An 18652-nucleotide genomic window follows, 5' to 3' on the forward strand; every position below is an offset into this window, starting at 1 on the left:
TTGTTTTCCTTACTCTAACCCCGCTATTCTCAAACCTCATTTGTATTTTATTTGTTTTCCTTACTCTAAAATAGGATATGCCATATTGTAGGGGAGTGCATGTCAGTAAGGGACGGTTCCAGAATGTCACAAGCTGAACACAGCCATGTTCCCAAGCACCCAGACACATAACTGACCGGCGTCCCAGAAACTCCTCCTGTGTCCCCTCCCGTTCAGTACCCGCATCCCCACCCTGGCTGCACCCTTCCTGACTTCTAACACCTTAGGTTACTTTGGCCCGTTATAGTTTGTGTGAGCGGAATCAGACAGAAAGTCCTGACTTCCTCAGGTTCGGCGTCCACTTCTTTCTCGTAGGATTGTACGTGAGGGGCCCATCCACAGAGAGCCGGTGGTTTTGTAATATTCCATTTTATGAACATATCACGATCGATCCGTGCTGCTATTGATGGATATATGAGTATTCTCCAATTTGAGATTATTGTGATTAATGCTGCTGGGAACATTCTAGAACATGTGATTTGGTGAACATACGTACACATGTCTACTGAGTGAATACCCAGGAGTGGACTTGCTAGGGCGCGGGATATGCACGCCTTTAGCTTTTAGATGAGAAACGTTTATTGTCATCTCAGTTTCTGGACCAAGGGATTCGTAAACTCAGCAACATGAAAACTTTGGACTGGACAATTCTTTGTTGTCGGAGGCCGTCCTGCCCGTGAAAGGACGTGAAGGCTGTCCCGTGCGTTGTAGGATGTCCCTGGCCACTATCCTCCAGATGCGAGTAGCACAGCCTCCGGACTTTTCCTGTTATTTCCATCTTCTCTCCAGGGCCAGGCATGCAGGTGGCACTCAAGAGATTTTTGTCACACTGAAAATTTTTGTTGTTGCTTACGAAAGACAGCCTGGAGTGGGAAGACCCCCCAGATGGTTTCCTGGCCCAGGGCAGGATGGCGTCGAGCAGGCCCAAACGATGCAGGGCAGGGGCCGGGGGTGGGGCGGCCCAAGGCCGGCTTCCGTCAATGTGCGCTTTCGGGGGCCGGCCTGTGGTCAAGGCCTCGGTCACCCTGTGTGACGACACCGTCTTCCCTGGTCCCCTCTCCTCCTCCGGGCAGGCGTGGCGTCCTGCACCTTCATGAGAGCGGCGGGATCCACGACATCGGCCTGCCCCAGTGGCAGCTCTTGCTGTGTCTGATGGTCGTCGTCGTCATCCTGTTTTTTAGCCTCTGGAAAGGAGTGAAGACATCAGGAAAGGTAATACCTTTCTTTCTCTTTCAGTTCGGAGGTTGGCCGGAAAACAACAGTTATTTTGTGGTTGGTGAAAAAAAAAGGCGGACGTAGAAGGACAGAGCCTGGGTCTGCCCCCACCCCAGCTCTGCCGCTGGCTAACCGGGAGACCCCAGACAAGTCCCTCCCCTTCCCCAAGCCCAAGGCTCCCCAGCAGTAGGGTGGGGGGGGGTGCGTCAGGGCACCCACATTCAAGCCAAAGCTCCCCGATAGCAGAGACCAGGGAATGGGACACCACAAGGGGCTCAGAAAAGGCCTAAAGCAACCTATTGACGTGTGATTGATAAATCATGAATTCTGGCCCCAAACTTGATGCAAACTTGCATCCTTCCCTGGAACATAACCATTTCCTTCACTGTAAAAATCGGTGTGTGTAGTCTGGCACAGTGCTGAGTGCCCACAGGGGTCTAGGTTTCCTGGGGAGAGGGGCACAGGGTAAAATGACGTAGGAGGGCCACGGGAGTTGGCGTTTTGTCCTGGGTGACCCTTCCTCCTGTCCCCTGTGTTCAGTTCCTCGGGGTGGAGTGTATCTGCTTCATGATCCATGTTGATTCTGAGCCTGGGGAGCATCATGAGAACAACAACCCCGTTTGGGCCCCGTGGGGTCCACGTGGAACTTCACTGTACCAAAGAGGCTGTAGTTGAAAAACGCCCTTTCCCACGTTTTGATTGGCAAATGCTGTGTAACAACACACCCCAAGATGCCGTGATGTACAGTAACCATTTTGTTATGTCTCATGACCCCGTGGGTTGACTGAGATCAGTTCGGTGGGTCTGCTGCCCCACGTGATATTGCCTGGCTGCATATCTGGGGGTTCGGCTGAGCTGGAGCGTCCAAGATGGCGCGTGCTCATGGACGGCAGTTGGTACTGGCTGGGAGCCCAGCTGGAGCCGTCAACCAGAGCATCTTGGGCTGTTTCCACGTAGCCTCTCCAAGCGGTCTGGGCTCCTGACAGCATGGCACCGAGTTCCAAGAGCAGGTTCCAAGCAGACAAGCCCCAATGTGCAAGTAGCTCTTCCAGCCTCTGCTTGCATCATGCTTGCCGTTGGCCCGGTAGCCAAGATAAGTGCTGTGGGAAAGCCCAGCGTCGGTAACGGAGGGGACTGACACCGGTGTGGGTTCACTGGGGGTCACGAGGCAGCAATCTACCATAATCAGGCAGGTGGGGATTGGTGAGAAGCTTCGTTAGGCGAGTGATATGGAAAGTGGCGTGCATCAGGGTATTCCTGAGTCCTTGGTATCCTAGAGTCCTTGGTATCCCTGGTATTCCTAGAGTCCTTGGTATCCCTGGTATTCCTAGAGTCCTTGGTAATGCCATTGAGAGCAGAGATAATGGCAGGGGTCCAGCAGCCAGTGGGGATGAAATCTGTCAAGAAAGGCTTGACGTGGAGCTTTCTATCAGCATGTTGGAGACCCAGTGTCTGCCCCAAGGAGGAACCCAAATAAAATGAGGACCGGAGCTGGGAGCAATTCCGAGGTAGGGCAAAACCAGGCTAGGACCACTACCATCCCGACACCCGGCACATAGTAGGTCTTCAATAAATACTAATTGAAGGATTCGTGAGCAAAGGAGGTTAAGTAGGCAGAAAGAAAGAAAGGTGGGTGGATAAATAAGTTGGGGAGTCTCATGAAGTGTTCTTTCGAATTCAGCACAACTTACTAAGCATTTATGAACACCTACTATGTGCCAGGCTTGATGCTAGTGATGCAAGAATAGACCAGACAGATTCCTTCTCCAGGTGCTTATGGTCTTATGTGTGTTACGGACAGACATAGGTCAACCAGTCCCACTAGTTTCTTGAGTCTTCATCCAGAGACATATGTGTGTCCCCTCTAAATAAACAGTGACGGTCGCAAACTGTGCACGCTATTCTATGTCCTGGTTTTTTGTTTGTTTGTTTGCTTTTGCTTTTTGTCTTTTTTACTGTACCGTGGAGATACCTTCACATCCGGGAGTCAAGATGCATTTTAGTTGAAATACAAACTGGATTTTTCAGCTGTCCTTATATCGATTTAGCAGGTCACCACGGTTTTTTAACAAGAAAATGGCCTAGATCGTAACAGAGTGCATTGCACGTAGTAAAGGAAGAGCTGGCTGGCTTGCAGAATTTGGATTTCAGCCCTAGCGATCCACACATTGGTGTGGATTTCGTCTCGGTGTTCAAGATTTTTTCTTACCATGAGTGGTCAAAAAAGTGAGAGATGCTGCATCAAAATGAGCTCTTGGAACCTGACAGGGGCCGTAAAGACCACGAGAAAGTGACATTTGGCCCAGGTCTCTAAGGACAGGAGCAGGTAGGGATGGGACAGAGGGAAGGGGTTTTCAGTGGAAGGAACTGCCTGAGTAAAGCCACAGAGGCGCGGAAGCCCGGGCCAGCCTTGTCCAGCCTCTCTGCACCTTTCCTGGGTATCAGGAGAAGGGCTCTCCCGGCCTCTGCGGGTGGCAAAATTGCAAGATGCATGATCTTTCCCACTGCTTCTGGCCTGAGCCTGAGGCCACCACAGCCTCTAACATTGCATCCCAAGGTTAAGTGCCCGACAGCCATCGCCGAAGTTGGTACAGCCGGCCCCACCTAGGGTAGTACTTGCTGGGAGCAGAGTGTGAGTTGTCTGCAGGGAGCCGGATGATAAGAAAGAGCACAGCTGAGCCCGCTCGGTTCCTCCGCACCTCCTTTAAGGAGGTAAGCCCTCCCCTTCAGAGTGTAATGAGTTGGGGCGGGGAGGGGGGGATATTGCCCTAGGGAAACCCTCCACCCCACATTTTGCGTAAATCCCCCCAGCGTTCTGGCCTCTGGTGGCTGAAAGGGAAAAGGCCCCTGGCAGTCCGTGGGGAGGGAGCTTTCCAGAATGGGAAGCTTCACTCAGGACGTTCCTGTGCCCCGTCTTGAATTGCTTTTATAAACTAACTCATGAGAAAATCAAGAGCATTGCGTGTATCTGCCCAGACTACATCTGGAACGGGACGGAGCTGTTCTTAGCAGGCTTCCACAGCCACAGAGATGGCCCAAAATGAGTTGCAAATGTTCACACTTCCTGTCTTGGCAAGTGAAGGCTCTGTGTCTGGGAGGAGTTGTGACTCCATGGGACAGCTATGATGGTGGGGGGCAGGGCACGGTCTGAATCAGGGAGAGGGCCTGCCCCAGATCACACACACACTGACCTTGACCCATTGACCAGCTCGGGGTAGAGGGCAGAGGTTTGAGTGGGGAGTTGGTCCCCAGGGAGTCACTCTGGAAGCACGGGCACTGTTGTTGGCAATCCTGGAGTCCTGCCTGCCCACCCCCTGCCCCCCATCTCATGAGTCCTTAGTTGAACTGAATTCTTAAACCATAATCCCAGTCACCGAGCCCCCTAAATGTCAGACCAGAAGGCACCTTCAGGCCATCTACTCCAACCTGCTTGGACACACGGGGAAGCTGAAGCCTGGAGGGGGACAGGATTTCACCGCAGTCTCTTCGCGTGGCTAAGACTTGATCCTGGGTCCCATGTATCCACTGGAGTGAGTGATTGACAACATAGCTTTGTGGCCAGACCACCTGGGTTGGAGTCCGGGTGCCATCGTTTCCTGCTGGGTGACCCTGGAATTAATGCTGCTCTCTACTGATATACTTGTGCCAACCTCCAGGGCCACTGGGAGGATGGAGGAGAGGTCCTTGGTACCACGCTGGCAGATGGAAATTGATCAATAAATGATCTTCATCCTGCCTTTGTCTCCTTCCCCAGCACCCCTTCCAGTGCTCTTTCCCCACCTCAGAGGACTAAAGGCTCCGTAGACTCTGTGTGCATTGGAGGGAGGCGCGGGCTCGGGCTCCCACCTGCTCTGTTTACATATTGTACTAAGTGTTCAGACATCTTGGGCTCCCCTAGGCCTGGAGATAAATCAACACAACAGAACTGGCTGGGCGTGGCCACCATGCACTGCCCACTGGACTGCCAGGCTATGGGCTGTTTGGGTGGACGGGAAGAGACAGAACACCTCTCAAATTCTGGCAAAGTGTGGTGGGGTTGGGGAGAAAACTGGACCAATTAATAAAAAGCCACCCGAGTTTTAGAATTTTTATTTTTAAGAATTTTTAAATTTTTAATATTTCTTTTTGAGAGAAAGAGAGGGACGGGGGGAGTGGAGAGGGGTAGGGAGAGAGGGAGACACAGAATCCAAAGCAGGCGGTAATCTCTGAGCTGTCAGCACAGAGCCTGACTCCGGGCTCGAACTCACGAATCACGAGATCATAACCTGAGCTGAAGTTGGATGCTTAACCAACCGAGCCACCCAGGCATCCTGAGTTTTAGAATTTTTAAGTAGAAAGGTCATTTTGTTACTTGGAAGTTTCAGTCATGATTTTTTTAAGTTTACTTATTTATTTTGAGAGAGAGGGAGAGAGAGAGAAAGCAAGAGCTAGAGAGGGGCAGAGAGAGGGAGAGAGAGAATCCCAAGCAGGCTCCGTGCTGCCAGTGAGGATACCAATGCGGGGCTCAAACCCCCAAACCGTGGGATCACGACCTGAGCCAAAACCAAGAGCTGGACGCTTAGCCAACTGAGCTACCCAGGCACCTGCCCCTCTGGTCATTATTCTACCCAAGTCTTCCCGCTAATGGTTCAATACAAGCTGTTCCTCGCTTGCTTTAGTGACTCGACTGGACCCAGTATAATGGAGAATATCATTTGCATAGGAGCAATGAATGTGCTACAATTTTTATACCCTGGTGTTTTCTCATGTAACATCAGTACATACTCCTCACCGCACGAACCTTGTAGGTCTTCATTATTAGTGCAACTGTCCCGAAAGCCCAGTTCGGAGGGTCACACATTCGGAATCAATAGAGGCTAAATCAGTGCAGTGTTGTGGTGACAAAGCACGGACATTTCTCATCTCTGTGTTAGAGTAGACTTCAGTGGTGACCCCGAGCAGTGCTTCTCAACCTTTAGTGCCCAAAAGAATCACAGGGAGGGCTTGTCAAAACCCAGATTTCTGGGTGTCTCCTTGAGAGTCTGACTCCGTGAGGGTGGGATGGGAGTTTGCATTTATGACAAGTTCCCAGGCAATGCTGATGTCTGTGGTTCATGGGCCTCCCCTTGATGTAGGCAATCCTTTGCCCCATGCCTGGATCTCTGGCAAGATTTTCACACCTTCAATAACAGGGACCGTGCCGTCTCCCTGGGAAGCTCATTCTCTCTTTAGAGAGATCCAGTCATTAGAAAGTTCTTCCTTTTATAGAGCGAAGATCTTCGTTGTGATTATCAACCATTGGTTTGAGTTTGGCAGCCTGGAGCCAGACAAATTCTAGCCCCTATGCGTAGAACCACAAGGTGGGTGAGAAGCTGGATTTGAGGCAGTGGAAAGCAGTGGCCTCCCTTGGGGACTGAGGACACTTGGCCCAAACAATGGGCTGCTTGTCTGTCTTTTCATCTCCTGGTCCCAGATGGACCAAGTCTGGCTTCTTGTGGCCAGAGATGCACTGCCAGTTAAAATTTGGAGAGCAGAGATGACAGAGCTCAGGGTACAGACTGGGCACATGTTAGTATGAGCTCGCAGTCGGCCAAGGATCTTTTCACACAAGATTTTAGGCAGCTGAACTCACTACCACCTTCCATTCTGAGAACTTTCAATAAGACTCAGATGGTTTCGCTTTGAATACATATGCATGGACAAGAGAAGTTCCCCTTTCTTGATGCTTGACTGCAGTCAGGGTTATAGCTCAGTCATGTCCCCATGGTCCTTGTGTCCTGATAGGTTCCAAATTAAATCCATGTTGGAGCCTCAGACATGACGAATGAGTGCTGCCTGCACATTCCCTGGGAGGTGCCTTGGAGTCAGACCCAAGGATGTTTTTTGATGCGTGGAGTATGGTCTCACCTGGCCTGCAGCTGTGGACGTGAAGTGTAGGGGAACACAGCAGTTAGGACCAACGCAAGGATGTGTGAGGGCTCCTCCTGTGCCTGTCACCAAGGAGTTAGACCCATTTGTTCCAGTTTAGGGGAATAAATCCAGGATTAATGCGGAGCCACCCAGATGCAATGGTTTCACTTTCCAAGGCATGTCTCCCTCCTTATTTGTTTCTTGCAATTTGTCCTCTTTTGAAAGAGAACGGAGACCTAAATCCTATATCCACAAAGACCACCACCCCCCCCTAGAATCAGGGAACAATGGAGGAACGGCTGGATAACATGAAACAAGATGCTGATTCCTCTTCTGGTTCCCTCAGAAGACATGACCAACCACTGATGCGTTTAGTTATTCCCTGCTCAGTTGCTCGTTCATTCACTTGCTCCTTCTTTCATTTGTTCTTTGACTAACTCGGTCATCTGCTGACCCTCAGAATTATCACTGACTCACTCATCCATCTACTCACCCATATGCTGAATAATTCACTTACCTAACCACACATCTACCACTCAACTGTCTACCCAACTATATATCCAACCATCCACCCATCCAATCATTCATCTATACAACTGCCCAATCATCCATCCATCCATCCACCCATCCAATCATTCATCTGTACCACTGTCCAGTCATCCATCCATCTATCCAACAAATGTTTTTTTAAGCATTCATGTATGCCATGTGCTGGGGGTACAAACTTGAAAAATATAGGGATTTTGCTTCCAAGGAGCTCCTGGCCTAACAGGAAAGACAGACAGAGAGGATAAATCCCAGTCCTTCAGTGTCGGTATGGAAAACAGAATTTTGTTTTTCATATCTCAGTTTTTGCGTTGAGCCCATTGTCTTTCTAGGCCAGCAAAGAACTTAACCTGTGGTCATGTTTCAGGGCTTCCATATTCTCCCCAGGAGTGTGTGAAGATTCTGGGGACTGCATAGTGCCAGGGCTTGGGGAGGAGGGACTCTCTGGTGTCATGTGTCCTCTTTTGTTTCAGCTGGGTCTTCTTGGGTCCTGCCTAACCCAGCCCTGAGCACATTTCACAGTCTTCTTTCTCTAAGGCTCTCCATGGCTGCACCTGCCAATGGCAGTGATTTTTAAACCTTGACTGCACATTGACATCACGCGGGGGGAGAGGGGGAACTCATAAAACATACTAAAGTACAGGCCACACTCCAAGCCAATTAAATCAGAAACCCCAAGGATAGGATCTGAACTTTGACATTTTAAACTATAACTTCCTCCAGAGTACTCTGATGCGTAGTCAGGGGTGAGAAGGGACAGTGAGGTTTGTCGTCGTCCTAAATCTGTCCCGAGATAAAGAACGGCCAGAGAGCCTTCTTTCTGCTCACCCACATCTCCCTTCTCCCAGAGAGCCTTCTTTCTGCTCACCCACATCTCCCCTCTCGGGCAGTGAGTTGGGAGGAGATGTTTGAATGAAGAAAGAGGAGCCGGAGAGAGGCGGGAGGGAAGGAGGGAGGAGGGAGCAAGGGTGGAGAGCATTAGACGTGGGTGTGCTTAGATCTGCCTGGGGCAACTTGAAGGGGTCAGTAGAGGCCGCCCATCAAAGAGGAGGCACCGGGTGAGAACCTAGTCTTCATCCCGGCTGCCCCGCTCCACGGCTGTGCTACCCCGGTGTGCGGACTCTCCCACTTGGTCCTGAGCCGCGGGAGTGGCCTCATCCCGAGAGGGGGCTTGTGGCACGCGTGAAGGAAAGAGTGGGGAGGGCATGGCCGGCCCCCTGGGCGAGAGCCTGACCCCCACCCCACCCCCAGCGTGGCGGTGGAGCCCGGCTCTCACAGCAAGCTTGTCCGCCTCCAGGTGGTGTGGATCACGGCCACGCTGCCCTACCTCGTGCTGTTTGTGCTCCTGGTCCATGGCATCACGCTGCCTGGTGCCTCCAACGGCATCAACGCCTACCTGCACATCGACTTCTACCGCCTGAGAGAGGCCACGGTCAGTGACGAGGGACCACGCACCTGTGGGTCAGGGTTGGGGAGGGGTCTCGGCGTGGGCAGCCGTAGGCAACCTGGTCCTAGGTCTGCCATAAACTTGTGGCATAGCCTGGGGTGGAGGGTGGACCCTTCCCTCTCCCTGCTGCTGCTTCTCCGTCTGACCGACGCCCATTTGATTCGCCCCTGCTGGTCTCCCAGCTGTGATGGCCCGGGATTCTGTGGCTCCATGTGGTGTTCTGTGCAGAACTTTCCAAAGGGAGGCAATGCTCTGTCCCGGGTCCTGCCACCTGCTCTGGCCTCCTAGCCCACCCCAGCCACCCCAGCCTTAATTCCCGCCTCCAGCCCCCAGCCCTGCCTCTGCTGCCATCCCATGATGTCAGCAGAAGCAGCAGCTGCAGCCACAGGGCGCTCTGGACCCCGCTGACTCTCCCCCCACCCTGCCACAGCCTCCTCCAGCTCACTGTCCTACCCAGAGACACGAACGCGGAGTGGAGTCCGCAGCAGTGGAACGAGGCTGGGACCAGAGTGTTGGAGGTATCCGGTGCCTTGAGCAGCTTCCAGCCGCGGCTGGGATCATTTCCCCCCCCTCCCTGAGGCCGGCCTCGGGGACAGCAGCTCAGCATTGCCCCTCACTCTTCCCAAAGGCTTCTTCACACTCTGTCTGAACCCACAGCGATCCTGGCAGGTGGGAGCCACATAGGCTTAGGAGGGACGCAGCTTAGTACTCACCTCCCATAGTGATAACGCTCCAACACACCACAGTGTTACAGTCCAATAACCCAGAGGGAAACCCATTTCCTTAGTCACTGTCAGAAAGATAACAGAGCTTAAGACCCGAACCAGTCTTGTAAATTGTGAAGCAAGCCGGAGTTCGGTTTGTTCTGCACCCGTTTAAATATCTTGTCTTTGTGATGTGTAGACGCTGAGCCCATATGCTGTCTCAGGGAGCAGACCTGATCTCCTCCGTCAGATTGCCTCTCTTGTTACACCTTCGGCTTGCAGAGTAGGGGAAGCCTAGGAGACGTGAGGGAGGTCCAACCCGCGTGCAGATCTCTGCCCGAGTGAGCTGGGTGTAATTCCCCCCCGACCCCGTGCGGGTGAGGAAACTGGCATATCAAGAGGTGAAAATGACCAGGGCTAGAAGTTGGAGGGGGGGCTCAGATCTCCGGGGTTCCAGCCATGTGCTTTCATCACCCAAAAGATGGGATAAGTAACACCCCTGGCCCCCCGAGGAAGTCACCGCGGTCTGCGGGCTGGTTTTGAGACAGTAGGAGTCCCTGTCTCTTTTCTGAAGATGCCGTCTCTGTAACTCCTGAGATGTTCATACCCTTTGCCCTCACTCCATCCACATTGTAGCCTAGAACCGTGAGTTTATAAACTTTCTTTGGAAGTCAGGACATCAAACTGAACCAGGGAGTTCCTCCAGGGTGAGCTCATTCGTGGCCACCGAAGGCAGGAGCTGCTAGAGGGACCGCAGGCCTCTCTCCAAGGTCGCTTTGTGCAAGTTTCGGGGGAGTGACGTGGCTGCCCGTCGCTGGTTCCGACCTCGTTTCCTCAGGTCTCAAGAGCATCCCTGGGGCCCGCCAGCCATCCCGGAGCAGTGAGGTGGTGCTGTTCTGTAGGCAGCAGAGGGTGATGGCTTTTGTCTGCTGTTTCAGGTGTGGATTGATGCGGCGACTCAGATATTTTTTTCCTTGGGGGCTGGATTTGGAGTCCTGATTGCATTTGCCAGTTACAACAAATTTGACAACAACTGCTACAGGTAAGATCCTTGTTGGGGCTCTGGAAAACTCTAGACCTGGGGACCGACTCCTGCAGGGGTGGGAAAGAGGGTTCCGGTCTGGGGCGAGTCCACTCTTCTTCCTCTGTCAAATGAGGCAGGGTGGACTTTCCATGAGCTACAGAGTGGGTGACCTCTGACATGGCCTAAGGGGGTCCTAGCGAATGCATTTTAATTCGGGACACCTCTTCAACAGGCAAGGTGGGTGCTGGGAAAAGTGAGGCCACAAGACCTGGGAGGTCATGGGAACGGGTAGTTGGGGCAGAGGAGCACCGTGTGCCTTTCAAGAGCAGACAACACCGTCCGGACGCCCAGACAGGCAAGGACTGGTCACATGGGAGGTGCGGGTCTGGCAGGGTCAGAGGTAAGACTGCAGGGTGGACAGAGAAGTCTGTATGTGACCCCAGAGTCAAAAGACCACGTTCCACGTTCTAGCTCGGTTCTAGGTCAACAGTTAACACTGCCTCCCCTGGGCCCAGTGCCGTGACAGTCTCGGACTTGGGCACAAATTGGGCTGGGTCCCCCACCCGGCGAAGGCTTAAGACAGAATCACACTGGGGCACCTGGGTGGCTCAGTCGGTTAAACATCACCGACAGTGTGGAGCCTGCTTGGGATTCTCTCTCTCCCTCTCTCTCTGCCCCTCCCCTGCACACTCATTCTCCCCCTCAAATGAATAAACATTAAAAAAATAAAAGAGACGCCTGTGTGGCTCAGTCAGTTAAGTGTCCGACTCTCAATCTCGGCTCAGGTCGTAATCTCACGGTGCGTGAGTTTGAGTCCCGTGTCGGGCTCTGCACTGACAGTGCAGGCTGCTTGGGGTTCCCTCTCTCCCCCTCTCTCTCTGCTCCTCCCCTGCTCGAGCTCTTTCTCTCTCAAAAATAAATAAGTAAACATTTTTCTAAAAGACAGAAGCACACCATCCTCTGGTGCATGACATAGTGGGATGGGTGCATGCCAGCGGGCAGGCTGTAGGCAGGCCAGGGAAGTGGGGTGGTCGGCAAGAGCATGGAGGGGAGTGTGAGGTGAGCCTTGCAAGATGGCTGGGGATTGTGACAGAGGGACACAGAGTGGAGGGCACGGGTGGTGGGGAGACGCCTGAGCGAAGCCAGGGAGGCGCTGTGTCCGTGGGCCAGCAAGTCGACTGGTATGTTTTGTCCTAAGACTGCATCATGGAAAGGAAGGCAGGCAGGAAGGTTGGGTCACTTTTTTTTGAAGCTTATTTATTTATTTTGGTAGAGAGAGAGAGAGAGAGAGAGCACAGGCAGGGGGAGGGGCGGGGGCGGGGACAGAGAGAATCCTAAGCCGGCTCCATACCGTCAGTGCAGAGCCCGACACGGGGCTCGAACCCACAAACCATGAGATCATGACTTGACCTGAAGTCAAGAGTCGGACGCTTGACCGACTGAGCCACCTAGGGTGCCCCAAGGTTGAGGCATCTTAATGAAGCTCTTGAAGGCCTTGAAGTCGAGAAGCACGGGGGAGCTACAGACAGTTGGTGGAAGTGGAAGGCGGGGCATGTGATTCCCCAACAAGAGCTTGCTACCAGCCCCTGGTCCCAACGTGTTTCACCCAAAAGCTGTCAGTCCGTCTCCTGCACCTGCACGTCCTGACCCGCTGGGGCGCCGGGGTCCCTGTGGCGGCAGGGAAACCGGGGGGGGGGGGGGTGGGTGGCATTTGAGGCAGCCATTGCGTATCCAGTGCGGGGCTCAGGGAGCAGGTGGGGCATCGGGTGACGTGAGTGAACGGCACTTCTCTCCCCCAGGGACGCCCTGCTCACCAGCACCATCAACTGTGTCACCAGCTTCATCTCTGGGTTCGCTATCTTCTCCATCCTTGGTTACATGGCCCATGAACACAAGGTCAACATTGAGGACGTTGCCACCGAAGGTGGGTGGGCGGACGCAGCCCACGAAGGGCGGGGGCTGTGGGAACGAGAGGGCTGGGCGTGGAGGCTTCCAAATCTTCCAGCTGCCGCTGAGGCTGTCAGTGGGGAGTTCCCGGCAGTCCTGGCCCCTGCTTATGTAACGGAACCTTCCCTGAGTCGGGCTAGGCAGGATCGATTTTGGAGCTGAGCGCTTGACATCCCTTCATTAGTTCTCACACCACCGTGGGTGGTAAAGTGTTAATCGGCCCACTTTACAGGTGAGAAAACTGAGACTCAGGCTGTGTGAGCTGCCCAAGGTCACCCAGCTAGTGAGCAGTGGTGCTAGTGTTCAAGCCCTGAGCTGTCCGACTCTGGAGACTGGCCTTCCCTACTGTTTCTCGGAGTCTTATGGCCACAAAGAGGTCGAGGCCCGGGAGGGAACTCTAATGGACCCCGAGGACCACAAACTTTTCAGAGTAGGAGGCTCCCTGAGGGTGTGCGGGCATGGGCCTCGCGGCCTGGAGCCTGGAGCTGCCCGGGCGAGGCGCTGCTCTCTGGCCTGGCTGTTTGAGGTCAACCTCCCCGGGACCGTGACAACCTACGAGCTGGATCTAGCTTCTCCTGTCACCCGCGGACCCTTGGTTGCTCTGCCTCAGGTGACTGGCCAAGTTCCGCGGGGCTGGCTGGGCTGACGGCCTCAGTTACCCTGTCCCATCGGCATCTCCGACCAGCGGGCCCAGCCGCTGACAAGGTCCTCGGTGTTTCTCACAGGAGCCGGCCTGGTTTTCATCCTGTACCCAGAAGCCATTTCCACCCTGTCGGGATCCACATTCTGGGCTGTCGTGTTCTTCATCATGCTTCTGGCTCTGGGAATTGACAGCTCGGTGAGTGACCCTGCTCGGGGTACCCCACCACACACACGCTGGGCCTGACCCTCCCCATCCCCCAAGTACTCAGCCTGACGTCCCCGCTTGGTTACCGGTTGTTTCCAGAAAGCCCTAATTAAATGCAGACAAGCCCTCACTCAAAAAAAGGGCAAGACTTAGGCCAATGTTAAGAACCAGTAGAAACGTGATGGCATCACAGAATTCACATCGGAAGAGACCTCCTCGGAGCCAGCCGGGCGCCCTCCTCTCACACCTAGGGGAGCTGAATTCGGAGGGGGCCCGGATGGAACTTTTCTTCTCTAACCAAGCACCCTTCCCATTATATTTCATCACCAATGGCCGACACAACACTTTGAGTCTCATTAGCTTCTTAGTACCTTTTTTGTTAACCTATATGCGAGATTAGATTTACGGACCTCTTTATGTCTGTGTCCACCTTCGGTACGTCATGCCCGAAAATTTGCAAGAAGTCTCTGCGTAGGGAAGTGCGTTGAGAAGGATTCTGAGGCTGCTTCCAGGCTCATAGGAAGGAATACTGATTTTGATTAACACCGTCTGCCGAGGGGACAGGGGACACGTATAGGTAGAGAATGACAGCGTGTGCACCTCTTATCTGCCATCCCAGGCTTGGGGGATCACTGGAGTGAGCACATGATTATTACTCATATGAGACCCTTTCCGACTCTGAGAGTCTGGCGTGAAAAATCCTTGTCAGAAAACGCTGCCTCAAGTTCCAGCCACCGGAAACGCTCTTTTGGTGGTTGTTTCCAGAAAGCCCTCTGCTTATATGCAGGTAGATTCCATGCATGAGCAGTTTGGCATTTTACCCTCTGCCCTCTTCCTGGGCTAATCAGTACCGGCTCAGGCCAACTGCGTGGGACCGGAGACAGGTACCTGTGATCAGAGGGACACAGGAGTTAACTTTCCAGCCTCCCCCACATAGTTTGGGAGTTCTGAGTTTGGTTGAGGACAGGGCAGAGTGGGGTGAGGATGAGGAGGAAGGCAAGGCCGCCACCAGGGTGCCCGTGTCCCCTGGGCTTCGGGAGGTCCCAGGGAGCTGGGGCCTGGGACCCAGGTGCGGGCAGTCTCTCATCCGTGCTCCTCGCCCTGCCTGGCTCCATGCAGATGGGAGGCATGGAGGCCGTCATCACAGGCCTGGCGGATGACTTCCAGGTCCTGAAGAGACACCGGAAACTCTTCACATTTGGTGTCACCTTTGGAACCTTCCTTCTGGCCCTGTTCTGCATAACCAAGGTGAGGAGGGGCTGGGCCCTGGGTCACCTGGAGCTCTGGAGGCTGCATTTCAATCCAGTCGGGCATCCCCAGCCTTGGAGCTGGGGTGGGGAGGGCCAGGGTGAGCTCAGCGGGGAAGGGAGGCGGGACCTCAGCCCTGCAGCCCGATCCCCTGGGGCTAACCCCCCAGTGTCCTCAGTCTCCCGCCTCTGAGCCTGAAGAATTCCAGGCTACTCTTTCAACTGCTTATTTGTTTGAGGGGCAGCCAAAGTCCCTGTGAAAGCCCTGTCCCATTTGCTGGCTGAAATACCCACCCTCAGGCCCAGGGACTACAGAAGACCTTCAGTAGAAAGCAAATATGCAACATGGAGACAGTGGAACCACAATCCTGTCACCTGCCTTCTCAAACAGGGTTCTGAGCCAGCGGGACAGGGGGCAGGTGAATTGGGGTGGATGTGGTCCGTGGCCATTTCTGGCCGGGATGGCCTCAGGCTTTGTCTCTCCGTGCCCAGGGTGGGATATACGTGCTGACCCTGCTGGACACCTTTGCGGCGGGGACCTCCATTCTGTTTGCCGTGCTCATGGAAGCCATCGGAGTCTCCTGGTTTTATGGTACGAACAGGGCCCTGGAAAAGCCTCACCCCCACCCGCAGAGGCAAAGGGGCTCTCCTTTTCCAGCGCGGCCACGGCCTGATTCCAGAGTCGAGCAAGTAGCTTGTCAGGGAATAGGTCTTCCAGCCCCCAGCTCATCTTTGCATGAATTCCTTTTAACGGGAGGCTGCAAAGCCCCCCAGGGGCACCCAGTGCCAGCTTTTAGCAAGGGACTCAGGGAGCTGCTGATCCCCAAGCCGTGCAATTCATTCTAGAGTGAGATCGCCGCATTTAGCAAACAGAATACAAGACGCCCAGTTAAACTTGAATTTCAGATAAACAATGAGTAATTGGTAATTGATTTACTGTTAAGTATATCCCAAATATTGCATGGGATGGAGTTAAACCAAAATCTCTTTCGTTATCTTTCTGAAATTCAGATATAACCGAGTGTCTTACTGTTTCTCTGATGACCTTATTCTGGAGCTGAATGGGGAGAAAGCATTACAAACTGTCAAATGTGTTGTTTTCTTTTTTCCCCACGTGTCGCATCAAAGAGTTAATCCACGTGAGTCTGGACTCTTTCATCACATCACTGTTCGTTTTTTTTTTTTTTAATGTTTACTTTTGAGAGAGACAGAGAGAGAGAGCGAGAGAGAGAGAGAGAGAGAGAGAGGATGGGGGAGGGTAAGAGAGAGAGGAAGACACAGAATCCGAAGCAGGTTCCAGGCTCCCACCTGTCAGCATGGAGCCCGACGCGGGGCTCGAACTCACGAACCGTGAGATCATGACCTGAGCCGAAGTTGGAAGCTTCACCCACTGAGCCACCCAGGCGCCCCCATCATCACTGTTCTAAAAGACACGGAACAGGGCAAAGTGGCAGGCTTGGGAGCCAGGCCGCCCTGGCTGTGTTACCTGGAGCAAGTCCCCTCTGCTCCCGGAGCACTGTGTTCCCCCTGAAAAACAAATCAGAATGGCACATAAAAGGTGATACTGTTTTTCTGAACTTTTTAACTGCAATACGGTCGACACACAGTGTTACATTAGTTTCAGGTGCAAGGCATCGTGATTGGACACCCCTGTCCATTACTCAGTGCTCCCCAGGAGAAGTACAGTCACCATCTGTCACCAAACAATGTCACTACAGTACTGTTCATTATCTTCCCTGCGCTCATGACTTACTTATTTTCTAACTGGAAGTTTGTACCTCTTAATTCCTTCTGTCTGTGTGTTGTATCCCTTTCCCGCCTGGCTCCCCTCCAGCAACCACCAGTGTATTCAAGAGTGTGTGTGTTTTTTTCTTTGTTTCTTTTTTACTTTGTTCCTTTGGTTTGTGTTTTAGATTCCACATGGAAGCGAAGTCATATGGCCTTTGTGTCTCTGTGGCGGACATGGTGACCTCTAGGTCCGTCCGTGTTGTCACAAATGGCACTTGCTGGGTGTCTCTTCTTCCCTGTTCTTGGCCAGCCACTGCCGGCGCCCAGGGCTCCTAAGTGCCAGCGTGTCCGAGCCTTGCCCCGCTGCCCCCTGGGCAGCCTGACTCTCAGGGGAGGGCAGCAGGGTGCGGCCCAGCGATCCTCAGGGACCGGTGTAACAGCCTGCCCTGTGTGTGCACAGGTGTGGACAGGTTCAGCAACGACATCCAGCAGATGATGGGGTTCAAGCCAGGCCTGTACTGGAGACTGTGCTGGAAGTTCGTGAGCCCCGCCTTCCTCCTGGTGCGTACCGTGTGGCCCGGCCTTCCTGGGGAGAGGGGGCTGTGTCTGGGCTGGGGGGGCGGGGCGCGGGGATCTTTGCTTTGCGGGTGGAGGTTCTGGGGAGCAGAGCCCGGGTTATGCAGAGGGGACACTCAGGACACTCAGCCCCGCCGTGGCAGGGGCTCCAGGGGGGCTGTGTGCACCACCACTCGGCCCAGCTCCAGGGTCACCTTGCCACTCCTTTTCTCTGTTTCTGGCTCCCTTTGTCCCCTTTGGTCATCATTTGCTTGCTGAATGAATTCTTCCTTCTTCTCTACCTCCTTTCTCTTTTTCTCTTGCTTTCTTGTTTCTGTCCCCTGGCCCCTCACTTCCCACGGATCTTCCACTGCCTCTCTCCCACCCGCTTCCTCTGTCCTCTCCCCGTGGCTCCCCGTCCTGCTCTGTCTTCACGTCCCTCCTCCTGTCCCTTCCCACTGCCCGCTGTCCCGCAGTTTGTGGTGGTGATGAGTGTCGTCAACTTCAAGCCACTCACCTACGATGACTACATCTTCCCGCTCTGGGCCAACTGGGTTGGATGGGGCATCGCGCTGTCCTCCATGGTCCTGGTGCCTGCCTACAGCGTCTACAAGTTCTTCAGCACGCGGGGCTCCCTTCGGGAGGTAAGCTTGGGGCCGCCAGGCGGTGCGGGGGACAGGACGGGAGGGATGTCCCCGGTCATCCCCGATGCGACGGGAGAGGACAGACACGAGGACACGGACCCCAGAGCCGCCACCACGGCCAAGTCGTTTCCCGCCCCCCGCCCCCAGTTTCCACACTGGTACCCTGGGGATAGCGCTATGGATCTTGAGAAGACACAGGAAGCGCTCAGCACAGTGCCGGGCACAGAGGACACGTTCAAGGCTTGCTGCCCACTGTTATGTCTGTGTCGGGTGCACACATGCTCTGACTACACTCAGTCCCTACCGATGTTTATGTGAGGAGGTGACACTCAAGTCTGTCGTGTCCCAGATGCCCCCACTCTCCCAGTCTGAGCTCACTGTGATCTGGTCATCGAAGCTTTTACCCGCCTCCTTCCTGAACCCAACACCTTCCTCTCTTACTTGTACGCATTGTGTGTGCATGTGCACGGAGAAAGGTTGAGGGAACGGTGCCTTCACTCTCAAATTATGTCTGTCCTATTTCGTTGATAGGCCTTTTCTTTCATAAATAATGGTGACGGTCTTTTCCTAATGTCCTTACTTCGGAAGATGAAGTTTCATTCCTTCATCCCTTCATGCCCTGACTTTCCAGCTATTTGGTGCGAGTCTACACGGCCCCAGCACCCCGCTGGGCACCAGATGCAACTCCCCAGAGCTCACATTCTAATGAGGGGACAGACAGACAAATGAGGGCATCAGGAAGCGGGCCACACAAGGGCTGGGGGAAGAGGGTCCCAGGCCGGGCTTCTCTGTCCCCTCCCCCGGCTCCTTGTGACATGTT

The 18652-nt window shown here is 53.9% G+C and overlaps 1 protein-coding gene across 7 annotated transcripts in view; it reads left to right on the top strand.

The window, feature by feature from the left end:
- The window catches only part of SLC6A2 (solute carrier family 6 member 2), a 58477-nt gene that overhangs the window by 36400 nt on the left and 3425 nt on the right, over positions 1-18652 (top strand). For 5 of the 7 annotated variants that reach the window (XM_053906119.1, XM_053906120.1, XM_053906122.1 and 2 more), the window contains 9 exons: positions 1113-1251; positions 8987-9121; positions 10779-10882; positions 12664-12788; positions 13537-13649; positions 14778-14906; positions 15398-15497; positions 17094-17194; positions 17665-17832. In XM_053906119.1, the coding sequence (XP_053762094.1) occupies positions 1113-1251; positions 8987-9121; positions 10779-10882; positions 12664-12788; positions 13537-13649; positions 14778-14906; positions 15398-15497; positions 17094-17194; positions 17665-17832 (1114 nt within the window). The remainder of the gene's footprint in view (positions 1-1112; positions 1252-8986; positions 9122-10778; positions 10883-12663; positions 12789-13536; positions 13650-14777; positions 14907-15397; positions 15498-17093; positions 17195-17664; positions 17833-18652) is intronic. The other 2 variants (XM_053906123.1, XM_053906118.1) reach the window with 1 other exon arrangement.

The sequence above is a fragment of the Panthera pardus genome, unplaced genomic scaffold, assembly GCF_024362965.1.
Source record: "Panthera pardus isolate Hobbes unplaced genomic scaffold, ASM2436296v1 HiC_scaffold_18, whole genome shotgun sequence".
Taxonomy (NCBI): Eukaryota; Metazoa; Chordata; class Mammalia; order Carnivora; family Felidae; genus Panthera; species Panthera pardus.